This window comes from Lachnellula hyalina, assembly GCF_007821495.1.
Source record: "Lachnellula hyalina strain CBS 185.66 chromosome Unknown contig00058, whole genome shotgun sequence".
Classification (NCBI taxonomy): Eukaryota; Fungi; Ascomycota; class Leotiomycetes; order Helotiales; family Lachnaceae; genus Lachnellula; species Lachnellula hyalina.
The window spans coordinates 83535-95884 of NW_022157172.1; the positions used below are offsets into that span (position 1 = coordinate 83535).

Here is a 12350-nt window from a genome sequence, read left to right on the forward strand (position 1 = left end):
TGCAAGCTTAGCGTCACTGCGGCTTTTTAGTTATGGGCCCGTGCACCACCAGTTTATCCGTTTGTGGGGAAACTCGTGATCGACATAATATGACTATATGGCTATGGTCGTGCTATGGAAATGGCTGGCTACCTAGGTATTCGACTGAAAGAACTCGTCACACATATGGGACATGAAGGGCAGAGAAAATAATTGAAACTTTCAGTTCCTCATGGTGAATTTTGTCTACTGGACTAGCTCTTGCAAATCCAATATAGGTAATGCTACTATCTATTGAGAATTCTACCACCTTACTAGAACTCTTGGTTCTAGTAACCTTTGCTCCGCAGCTGTATGCTTGCTCCCTGTTGATACAGTCCATTTCGGATTTTGAGATGAAAAATCCGTTGCCAATTGAACAAGCTAATTCGCCAAACTCCGATTCCATCCGTGACAGTCCCTAAACGCCTGCTGTAAATCCCTAGTCGAGAACTCCTATTCCCGATTGACAGCCGTGAAGCCACTCTCAACAGCAATCTCGTCTCCCATCTCAACATCTTCATCATCCGCCGTGGCAACAGTACTGCCAGCTCGAGATTCTGCATCGAAGATCGCTTGTCGGGGAGCAATAGGGGTAGCTTCCGCATTTTGCTTCTTCGCTGCCTCGATACGGATCTGGTATTCCTGCTTTTCAGGCTCGGGTAGCTCGCGCCACGCACGCGCAAGAGCCCCCTCAATGTCAAATGCGCCATCTAAGATCGCCTGTTGGTTGTTCTTTTGCATAATGTGGTTCATCTCGCTACAGAAAAGATCCCAAGCATTCTTCGGCGGCTTCTGCTGAGAAGATCCGGCTGGCGTTGGCGTGCCGTTTACATTGCTGACTGTTGATAGCAGGCGCTTTGGTAAATGTTGGGGGGTAGAATTGCGAACGGGCTCAGGATGCGTATGAGAGAAGGCGTCCGAGGAGGGAGAAAGTGTATTGGGTCCTTGTTGAATGAACGCACTGCCTGCAGAAGCTTCGCCGAGATTTGTTAGGAAGGATGGCTTTCGGTGGCCGCGTTTCGTCCGGAGGGGTTTCTCCTTAGGCTATGGAACGACTCGTCAGAAAGAACGTGGATAGAATACATGAGGGGGGTATTGACCGTCGGTGGTGGACTTGGACTACCCTCTGAATCCTCAACATTGGTGCTCGTGCGCTTTGCTAACTGTTCGAGAAGAAATGCACGCTCGATGCGTTGCTTTTGGATACTGCGCTCGATGCGCTGGACTCGGACACGAGTTGCCTCATTATCAGCCTCGATTTCGTTGAGACGCTGCTTCAGCTGTATGCATTTTCGGCGGTAGGCTTCCTCGACGGAAGGCGCCAGTGGAGGAGGTACGTCTGTTGCTTGTGTTAGATCAGATGGTGCAGAAGCTTTGCAAATTGACGCTGGTGCTGCCAGATGAGATTGACTCAGAAGGAGAGGTAGGCGCCAATTAGTCGCTTTGGGAGGAGGGGCCATGGATGTTCCGGTTGACATGTTATTAGAGATGCAAGGAGCGTTTGCTTGTAGATGTTGTAGATGGGGTGGTTTGCGCGCCTGTTACGAAAGTCTAGCATGCAGGACCGAGTCCGTGGTAACTTCCTTCGTGGAAAAAGACATATTATAGTCGTAGGAAGCTATGTTGGAGTCGTTCGTAGACACGGGCGGGTGCCACCTGTATATACCAGCGCTTCTTGTTCTCCATTCTCAGCAGTCGAAAGTAAACTCCTGGAATCCTGCAAGTGGTTTGCTTTGGCTGAATGTCCTGGCAGCAGCGGAGCAACCCCGAGTGGAATATTATACGGAACAAATGCTAGAGCATTGTAGCCGCGGCTACTATTGTGCCTTGGATCCCAGTCTGCGTTCACCGAATTGTCTCGAGGCCATTCTCGTGGTATCGTGTCGTAAAGAATCATGGTTGGTGGTTGTTCAGGGATAAAGAAGCATTTTTGAAGGAAATAGAGGATAATCCTCAATCTGACTTACCAGGTGGGGGCGCCATTGCCAGTGTAATTTTGAGTTGGTTGTCGATATCGTGAGTTCTGAGTTCTGAGTTCTGAGTTCCTTCCATCGCAGTGACGGAGACGAGGAAGGTGAAGCTATAGTGCCGGGCCGGATTAAAAATTATCCTCGCCCGCATTCGCCGCGTCTGAGCTTTTCAATTTTTGAGCGACGCGCTTCTTTCTTGCTGTTGCTGTTGACCGAGCTGTACTGAAGAAGCACCCTGCCCTCAACCAACTCCTCTTCCTCTACAACCATCTATCACCATGTCTCTTAGTATCCCAAATGCGCCAAACTCTGGTCTTTTCAAACAGGGATACCAGAAGTAAGGCTTATACTTCCCTTTTAGTCAACGGCATACTAACAACCTCCTAGCTACGAATCCGAAGATGGCGCTGTTCTCCGCAATATCGATGCCTGCCGCACAATCACCTCGACCGTCCAGACCTCCCTAGGGCCCTACGGTCGAAATAAGATAGTCATCAACCATCTACAGAAGATGATCCTGACCTCAGACGCTGCCACCATCCTCCGCGAACTCGACGTTGTGCACCCAGCAGCGAAGCTCGTAGTCATGGCAAGTCAGCAACAAGAGGCCGAGATGGGCGATGCTACGAATCTGGTTATTGTGCTCGCAGGGGAGTTACTTAAAAAAGCCGAGGAGCTGTTAAGGATGGGCTTGAAGACTAGTGATATTATCAGGGGCTACGAAATGGCGCAGAAGTTTGCGCTAGAGGAACTTGAGAATTTGGTTGTGGATAAGGTGGAGGATATTCGATCGAAGTCTGAGCTCAGCAAGGCTATCCGAACCGTTATTGCGAGCAAACAGAACGGGAATGAGGATTTCTTGGCGGATATGGTCTCGGAAGCTGTCCAGGCAGTACTCCCAAAAAACCCTATCAACTTCAACGTTGACAACATTCGTGTGGTCAAGATCATGGGCGGCAGCTTGGAACAGAGCAGGGTTGTCAAGGGTATGGTTTTCGGTCGGGAGCCTGACGGATCCGTCAAGAAGGCTACAAGAGCTAAAGTTGGTGTATTCTCGTGTCCCATCGATATCAGCCAGACCGAAACAAAGGGTACAGTCTTGTTGCACAACGCCAAAGAGATGCTGGATTTTACAAAGGGTGAAGAGACTCAACTTGAAACAGCTATTAAGGAGCTTTACGATTCCGGTATGCGAGTAGTTGTTGCCGGATCCACAGTTGGCGAGCTTGCAATGCACTACTTGAACCGTTTCGGTATCCTGATTATCCGTATTCTTAGCAAGTTCGAGCTTCGAAGATTATGCAGAGTTGTTGGAGCTACCCCATTAGCGAGACTGGGAGCGCCGATGCCAGACGAGATGGGCAGCATCGATGTTGTCGAAACTCTTGAGATTGGCGGAGACCGAGTCACTGTCTTCAGACAAGAGAACGAGACTACAAGGACAGCCACCCTTGTTCTTCGAGGCGCTACGCAGAACCACCTCGACGATATTGAGCGTGCTGTTGATGATGGGGTTAACGTTGTCAAGGCTATCACCAGAGATCCGAGATTGGTGCCCGGTGCTGGAGCTACGGAGTTGCAACTGGTTGAGCGGATAGGAACATTCGGAGACAAGACACCTGGTATTGCGCAATACTCCATCCGCAAGTTCGGCGAGGCATTCGAGGTCATTCCACGAACATTGGCCGAGAGTGCTGGTCTCGATGCTACGGAGGTTCTGAGCAGACTTTATACTGCCCACCACAAGCGGGATGACTGGGCTACTGGTGTTGACATTGAGGTAAGTTTTAGTAGTTTTATTTCCGTGGCCCCACTAACACGATGTTAGAACGAGGAAGACACCGGAACCCTCGACGCAGAGAAGGAAGGCATTCTGGACCTCATGATCTCCAAGAGCTGGGCCATTAAGCTTGCTACGGAAGCTGCACGAACTGTTCTTTCTGTTGACCAAATCATTGTTGCACGACAGGCTGGTGGACCGAAGCCGCCCGGACCAAACCCTGTAAGTTCTCCCATTCCAAAAAAAGCATGAATTTCACTAACACGATTTAGAACTGGGATGAAGACTAGATAGATGTTTTGCAGCATAGAAGACGTGTTATGAATGAGAATGTATAATACCAAAAGTCTTCTCCGAACTTTGCAAATAGACCATGAAGAAATATACCACGCAATGCTTTGTCAACCAGGATCAAATCTTGTCTTGTCGGCAAATTACAACTTCCACTGCAGTAAAGACCAAGCTTGTAATGTATCATTTCTCCTCCAGCTACTCCTGAGCTTCGACATGTGATACAAGTTGATACTGCAAGTGTTGTTATGCATATATCTAGGAACTAATCGAAAATCTCGCCAGGCTTTATTTGCAGAGCTTTGCAATAGCCTGCCCAGCCATCGCCACGGGCTGTCCACAACACATTGCACGCGTGGCATTATGAGCATTGCGAGTGAAGCTGAGTCTTAAGTTGGAATAGCGAAGCTATGCGGACATTTTAGCATGCTTGGAAAGCTTCTCTTTAGACTCCCAATTGTGATTCAACTGTGGGGTGCTATGGCTTTCAGAAATGCCTCGATTCTCTTCCATCTGGTCAGGGACTCCTCCGGTGATTATGCTCGGAGTCTATCCTCGCCTCTACTCTAGTCCACGCACCCAAGAACTCCTCACGCCGCCAGTTATCCGGCCATCCATATTGCGCGTAGAGTCTTTTGAGGGTGGCTCTCTTCTTCTTGGTCTAGAATCTTACTCAGCCTTCACATACTCACCTATGGAGGGGGGTGGAGGGTGGAAATAATGTGACCCACTTGCTCGTCATGCCTGAAGGAGGGTCTTAAAAATGGCTTGCCGTCGTCGGAAGGGTCGCTATCGTTAGGGGGGATAATTGGAATCCTGTCCAGACAACGATAGCAATCGATCAAAGTCCGTAGATATTGTGCTGCTGGGATGCTAGGGGCAACTTTGTATTCAAACGGGGGAGGTGGGTCATAGCTAGAGCCGTCGTTTCCCGGAAATCCACTCTCTCGATGCCATTCGATCTCTGAGTAGGGTGGTCCGCCGCAATTGTAAGCGCGAATCACTCCTAGAATAGGTATATCAACAATACTTCTGAGCCACGGATCAAGAAACGTCCTTACCCAGTTTTGTGTCAAGCAGTATGATCCATCCATAATTCTCAAATGGATATGCAATCGGAAGCATATGGCTCTCGATATATTGACCCTCACCCCAGTAAGGACACCTTCCATTTATGTTCAAATCATTCTCTTGTCTGTAATCTGCAAACCTCGTATTATCCACAATCTGTCCCGCGTGACTCTCCCACCGATTTTCAGGTCGGTTGACATACGGTAGCCTCTGCATCAAAACTAAAACATGGTCATCATATCCTAACTCCTTCCCAAGCTCCACATTGATGGCGTGTGGCGGATAGCCAATTGTTCCAAGCGGCCAGTGTCCCATTTCCACCAGCAGTGCGTAGAATTCCGTGATTAGAGATACAACTTCATCTGGATCGTAGCTCTCCTTAGCGAACTTCTCAACGGCCTCCAACTCCGCGATCGCCCGGTCAAACACCTGTTGATCCCTCCATTTATTCCAATCCCACCCCTCCGTCTCATCAACAAGCCCCTTTACTTCATCTTCTTCAACCAAAGCCTCTAACTGATCGGAGTCTTCCGCTTCAGAATTCCCAATTCCCGCGGATTCATCGCTTTTGGGAGATCCTTCAGGGAGTTCGTAATCAGATCCGGATTCATCTTCATCGAGATCCATATGTTCAAACTCATTTTTATCGGGAGGCGGGGGAGCTGGCCGTTTATGGAGAGGCACGAAACCACGGTATTGAGTCCAGGGCCAGGCTCCCAGAGTGTCGTCCAACTTACACCCACCATTGTGTATATAGTCCCGAAATTCCATATTAAAGGGACGTGAGGCTGGCCCTACAGTATCTAGGAAGGCCCATTACAAGCGACTTGGCAACGGGACGCACAGGCACGGGATCAGGAGGTCTAGGATGTTAGATCCCATGAAAATCAAAGTACAATTTGGCGCTTGCTTGTGAGATGCAAATCGCTGGTTGATGCGAGAAGTTGCAGGACGCGTCCTAATGGAGTGAGGCATGGCATGGTCCGGGGAGAGGTTTCGCCGACGAGAACCGTCTTTGGTTTAGCTTGACGAGTCCCATGGCGAAATTGTCTTCATCTGATGTTGGTATTATTGGCTACCTGGTGCATCTTATAATGATAAACATCTATACCTTCCTTACTTCGTATACAGGATTGTTCACACACCCCGTAAGCCTCATTTGAACAATACTGTATACGAAGTAAGGAAGGTATAGATGCTTTCAATCCTAGGAATTAATGGACTTTAGGTTGGACTGACCTGCACGTGCTCGTTAGAATCTTGCACTATTCAGACCTACGAATGAGAAGTCCTCTGAGGATAATAACACATGGCGGCAGCAAGTGCTACAGGGAATGTAAATTACCATTAGTGAGCCAGATCCTTATCTATTGCGGCCTATAAGATTTTATACAGAGTATAAAACCTATGCATGTCCTGATACCTCGAGCATCATTACCCAAAGACATTTTCTCTGCCTCTTGTTTTTCTTCTACATTGGTTCTTGAAGGAAATCTTCCTTCATATTCTAGGTCCTTCTTTAAGATGGTCAAGCTCTCACAGTTCATATCTGCTGTCGCGTTGCTTTCTACACCTGCCTTTGCCAGCCAAGCTTGTACATCGTTCTACAATATCACTGTCCCAGGAGCAGAAGTACTCAATATTACCAGCGTCTTACAGTCCAATGTTAGCACCCCGGCATTTCCACCTGGGCCGACAGAATCCGGTCTCTCCTTCTGCGATGTCACAGTTGTGCTCACACACCCCGGTGAAAACGACACGGTTACTACAGAAGTCTGGCTGCCTATCGTAGGTTGGAATGGCCGCTTCCAGGTACGTGTATTGTTTCCTGTTTGATCTACTTCCGTCTTGTCAAAATACAGCGCTGACTAGACATAGGCCACTGGAGGTGGAGGATTTTTGAGTGGGATTGGATCTGCTGAACTCGGGCCTGCTATTGCTGAAGGATACGTAGCTGCTTCGACCGACGGAGGCAACATTGGGCTTGGAATTGGTATAAACCCGGCGGCATTTAACAGCGACGGCCCAATTCCGGGAATTCTGGCTGATTACATTTATCGATCCGTGCATGACATGGCGATCATTGGCAAAGCCGTCACGAAAAGCTATTACGGCAAGGCTCCAAACTACTCTTACTGGAATGGATGCTCGACGGGTGGTAGACAGGGCTTGCAAGCCGCACAAGCGTATCCTGATGACTTTGATGGGATCATGGCTGCTTGCCCTGCGATCAACCTTGCCGAAGCTATCATTGCAATAGAGTGGCCATACATTGTTATGAATAACGACAAGACTGCCCCATCTCAATGTGTTTTCAATGCTTTTCTAAATGCCAGTATTGCACAGTGTGATGGACTAGACGGTGTCAAAGACGGCCTCATCAGTAATGTCACGGGCTGCGATTTTGACCCCTACGAATTAGTTGGAACTCAGGTTCAATGCGATGGAACGACAGTCACCATCAGTGAAGCAGTTGCCACCGTATACCGCAAGATCCTCGATGGTCCGAAGACCTCATCCGGCGATAGCCTTTGGCCTGGTTTGAATGTTGGTGTTCGTACCGATGACCTTTACCCTGGTGATGCTCATACGGTCACAACCAATGGAACAACAATCGCAGTCCCATTTCCCGTGGGTGATGAATGGGTTACGTACTTTATAAAACACAACTCTTCATTCGACACGCATTCGATCACCTACGCCGATGTCGCCGACCTTTTTGCTGAAAATGTGAAAAGTTATGGCAATGATAGCTCCAATGATCCAAACCTTTCTCCCTTTCAAAAAGCTGGCGGCAAAATGATCGTCTGGCATGGCTTGGCAGATAACCTCATTCCACCCACAGGAACATTGAGATATCGCCAGAAGGTCGAGGAGCTCCTCGGAGGCACGGATGCTGTAAATGACTTTTGGCGCCTGTTCTTCGTTCCTGGTGTCAGTCACTGCGGTGGGGGATATGGACCTGTTCCCACGGACCCCTTGGCCGCAGTAGTTGCTTGGGTCGAAAATGGAACTGCTCCTAACACATTACCTGCCCAGTATGTCGACACTAGCGGCGCTACCGTGAACCACGACATCTGTAAATACCCTCTTGTGTCGAGGTATGATGGCAAAGGAGACCCCAAGGTCGCTAGCAGCTACACCCGCGCTGACTCTTTTGGGCCCGCGTCTTAGTGACTAAGGAACCCAGCATCAGCGTGCACACCTCGATGCTCCCCTGCACTTTGTCGGCACATCTCGTACTTTTGGGGGGATTAAAAGCTCATCAAAGTATCTAGATATAAATCTATGTCTTTCATGTAACGCTCGCTAAGTTACAATGGGCAACGAACGACCAGTATCTTCGAAAGTCTCCATTTCTATCGCGAAAACTTCAGATATTTTTGAAGCATAATATTTGAATTGGGGATGATTCTCATGTATACTTAGGTATATTTACCGAGCTAGCACTATTGGGGGTTTCCACGAGCAAGCTACTAATTCTCCTATCTCCACCCCAGACAGTCCAATTTGAGTGTGCTTAGCTCCGTGACACTGATGTATGGACGCATGGCCCCAACTCCTTGGGAAGTTCAGGGGCAGAACGCCGAAGCGAGCCCAATCTCGCCAACTCTATAATTCTCGTCTAATGTTCGACTTTCACATGCCAAAGTGCAATATATGCGAGGCTCTTCAGAGCCGTACCTGATCAAAAGAAGTCTGCATAGGAAATTGATCAAGCGGGTATTCTTAAACTGAAAGTGAAATTTTCTAAATGCTTAGAAGGGGAAAATCGTCACATTCTCATCAGCACTCACTGCAAGGAGAAACTGGTATCCCGTCTTAGAAACATTTATTACATTGGGCTACGGTACGCCCACAGCTGAAAATCCCAAGATGGAAGATCTAGATGGAAGAGTACGAGATCTCTTATAGTCATCTCACGCTTAGACGTTAAGCTGCCTCAAAGCTACCGATATGATACTCTCCTTAGCTCCTCACGTCGCCTCTTCCTCCACCACTCCTCAAACCCTTTTCTTGTCACTTTGCTCCCGCTACTCAGCGTAAAACTTTCTCAAAGACCTGCCGATATCCCAATTTGCGACTACTACGCAGCAAACATTCCCAGAAACAACACTAAAGCAGACCAAAAGCCCTTTCTCTCCCTCTCAGCAATAGATTGATCTTAGGAAGTTACACCACGCCTAACACTGGTGTCTCCGTGGTTTGAAGAAGAGTCATACCAGAGGTCCTCAAAGCTCCCCACGTGACTAGCAAACGAATTGGACGGCCTACTTGTCTACTTGTGCTATCACGAAAGCTTGAAAGCTAAGAAGATAAGTGAACATGTCCAAGAGATGCAAAATCCACTTGGACCAAAAGTACAGTATTGATCACTCCCAGTCTTAGGATCACGCATATCGATAGGCAGCAGCCCTCGGCAAGCCAACATCGGCCTTCCTCTTTTTTGTGCAATGTGTCCTAGCAACATCTTCTAGACGGAGCGATCGATGAGTGTCATTGTAAAAATTCCTTCCATTGTCACATCCCCTTGAGCGGAACTTTTTTGTACGTTTTAATGTTTCAATGAAATGCAGCCTCGAAGAACGTGTCTCGAGCTAGCCGGATTAGTAATATATTCAGGCGGCAAGAACGGCCCACTATTATAAATCCTTTCAATACACCCACCCAACCATAGACGCGCTTCCAAAAAACTTTGTCATAATTACTTCAACACAGAGAGGTTCCCCCTTTCTTGAATGTATTTGCAAGGTTAAGAGCCTGCCGGAATTTTCCAAGAATCCTGTGACTGCCAAGTCCAGTTAGACCTTCCGCTTCTGTCAACGGTTGAAGCAACACACACCCATCAGATGCTTTCCGTCATCACATTTAGTTCCACAAACGTCTGATTCAGGTGATCCTCGTGAGCACGCAATTCGCGTCGAGAATTTTAACTTAGTTTGACAAGCTGACAGCGTAAGGCGTGACATAATTATATTATGTCTTTCAAATATCTCTTTCCACTTTTCCTTTCTACATCAAGAGCTTGAAAATGTTATGCAGAGCACACACAAGTGAAATGATCAACAGTGTATGACCGCGGCGAACCAGTTGCGACAAGTCATTACCCTAGGGTTAACGAACATCAATATCACTCAATATGGCAAATCACTCTCCGGACGGCGTGGTTAACAACTACAAAGATGTCGAAGGAAGAGGTGCAAATACAACCCTCACTTTCGTTGATGATCATCCTATTATCGCTGACAAGCTGGCTCGAAAGCTCTCGGCGCGGCAGGTTCAGATGATAGCTCTTGGTGGAACAATCGGGACAGGCCTCTTCCTCGGGACAGGAAAATCCCTTGCAACTGGTGGTCCAGCATCAATGCTCATTGCATACTTCATCGTTGGAGCAATTGTATTTCTCACTATGCTTGCGCTGGGAGAAATGGCTGCGCATGTCCCAATAGCCGGATCTTTCTGTACATTTGCGGGGCGCTATGTGGATGACGCTTTGGGATTTGCGTTGACATGGAATTATTGGTTCAATGATGCTGTTTCTACAGCTGCGGATTTGGTAGCACTCCAGTTGGTGTTTGCTTATTGGGATACGAATATGCCAGGATGGGCGTTGAGTCTCATATTTTGGGCGTTCCTTATATTGGCCAACATCATCACTGTGAAAGCGTATGGGGAGGTAAGCTCTTGAATGGCGAGACCTTGGAGGTATGTTTCTAACCTTTATAGCTTGAATATTGGTTGAGTCTCTTGAAAATCATTACAATTACTGTAAGCCTTTCCCCACCACCTTTCAAAGTCACGTGGTTAACATTCTCAGATCTTCATCATCTTGGGTATCGTCGTCAACTGCGGTGCCAGTACATCCCACACCTACATTGGAGCAAAGTACTGGTATATCGGGGACGCGCCCTTTGTTGGTGGAATCGGGGGTTTCGCATCTGTGTTCGTCACTGCGTCTTTCGCATACGGTGGCACCGAGTCTATTGCCATCACAGCAGGCGAGACTAAAAACCCAACCAAAAACCTCCCCCGCGTCGTCAAGAACGTTTTCTGGCGTATCCTACTATTTTACATCCTCTCGGTCCTTCTAATTGGCCTCAATGTCCCGTACAATACCCCGGGCCTCTCCACGAAAAAAGCCTCGACCTCTCCCTTTACCATCGTCTTCCAAATGGTGGGCGCTAAAGCTGCCGGAAGCTTCATCAACGCAGTCATCATGACCAGTGTTATTTCCGCTGGAAACCACGCGCTATTTGCTGGGACAAGGTTGCTATACACTCTTTCAGTGGATTCGCATGCGCCAAAGATTTTCGGGAAGTTGAATCGAAACCGCGTTCCATGGATTGCCGTTCTTGCCACTAGTTTGATTAGTGGTCTCTGCTTTGGAGCGAGCTTTATCGGTGCCGGACAGCTCTGGACATGGCTCCAGAATCTCGTGGGGGTATCAAATCAACTTGCTTGGCTGGCCATTTCGGTGACATCTTTACGCTTCCGCGCCGCCATAAAACTCCAGGGAAGAGAACATGAACTGCCTTTCAAAAACTGGACATATCCTTGGGGACCAATACTCGCAATCGTGTAAGTACAATGAGTTGTTTCCTTTTACATTGCCGTATACTTGAATAAGAGATGACTGACACTCCCACGATCCAGGTTAAACACGGTGATTATCTTGGTTCAGGGGTGGAGTTCGTTCAGTCCCAAGTTCAGCGGCGTGGATTTTGTGAGCTACTACATAGAGTTGCCAATCATGTTACTCATGTATGTTGGATGGAAGTTGTTGAAGAGAACGAAGCTGGTAAGATTGGAAGATATGGATTTAGAAACTGATGTGCATAGAATTGGGGACGAGGATCTGCGAGAAGAGGAAAATAATAAGGGTCTCAAAGGCAAGATCAGGATGGTCTTGAGATGGATATTCTAAAGTAATTAAGAGAGTTCACCTGCATGAGAAGAAAGCCTGGCCGTTAATATGAAAATACTTGAATCAATATATGGTGACCTTGACGTAGCTTGCCTTCTCTTCAGACTCGCCCAGGATTTGTAGTGCTTCGTCTTCAGCTGCATCTGCGTCACATCAAGCGCCTTTCTCTTTCCCAACCAACATCCCTCTTCACTAGCTAACATTCAATCTCCTTGTATGAGTCCGATGGCTCTTGACTAGCGCACTCTTACTCAACTCGGTGTAGTTGGTATCAGTCATAGAGTTACAAACA

The 12350-nt window shown here is 47.9% G+C and overlaps 4 protein-coding genes across 4 annotated transcripts; 3 read left to right on the forward strand and 1 right to left on the reverse strand.

The window, feature by feature from the left end:
• Window positions 1–474: 474 nt before the first annotated feature.
• LHYA1_G005063 (uncharacterized protein) lies at window positions 475–1499 on the reverse strand (the record flags this gene model as incomplete). The annotated part of the gene is made up of 2 exons (XM_031150013.1): window positions 475–1065; window positions 1122–1499. The coding sequence occupies 2 exons, from the start codon at window positions 1497–1499 to the stop codon at window positions 475–477; spliced, it is 969 nt and encodes a 322-aa protein (XP_031005734.1).
• A 770-nt stretch (window positions 1500–2269) lies between these two features.
• cct8 (putative T-complex protein subunit theta) lies at window positions 2270–4023 on the forward strand (the record flags this gene model as incomplete). The annotated part of the gene is made up of 3 exons (XM_031150014.1): window positions 2270–2328; window positions 2379–3771; window positions 3820–4023. 3 exons carry the CDS (start codon window positions 2270–2272, stop codon window positions 4021–4023), a joined length of 1656 nt encoding a protein of 551 aa, XP_031005736.1.
• A 2634-nt stretch (window positions 4024–6657) lies between these two features.
• Window positions 6658–8307, forward strand: LHYA1_G005065 (putative feruloyl esterase; the record flags this gene model as incomplete). The annotated part of the gene is made up of 2 exons (XM_031150015.1): window positions 6658–6945; window positions 7012–8307. 2 exons carry the CDS (start codon window positions 6658–6660, stop codon window positions 8305–8307), a joined length of 1584 nt encoding a protein of 527 aa, XP_031005738.1.
• A 1966-nt stretch (window positions 8308–10273) lies between these two features.
• LHYA1_G005066 (putative amino-acid permease) lies at window positions 10274–12058 on the forward strand (the record flags this gene model as incomplete). The annotated part of the gene is made up of 4 exons (XM_031150016.1): window positions 10274–10810; window positions 10861–10902; window positions 10952–11712; window positions 11788–12058. 4 exons carry the CDS (start codon window positions 10274–10276, stop codon window positions 12056–12058), a joined length of 1611 nt encoding a protein of 536 aa, XP_031005740.1.
• Window positions 12059–12350: the final 292 nt, after the last annotated feature.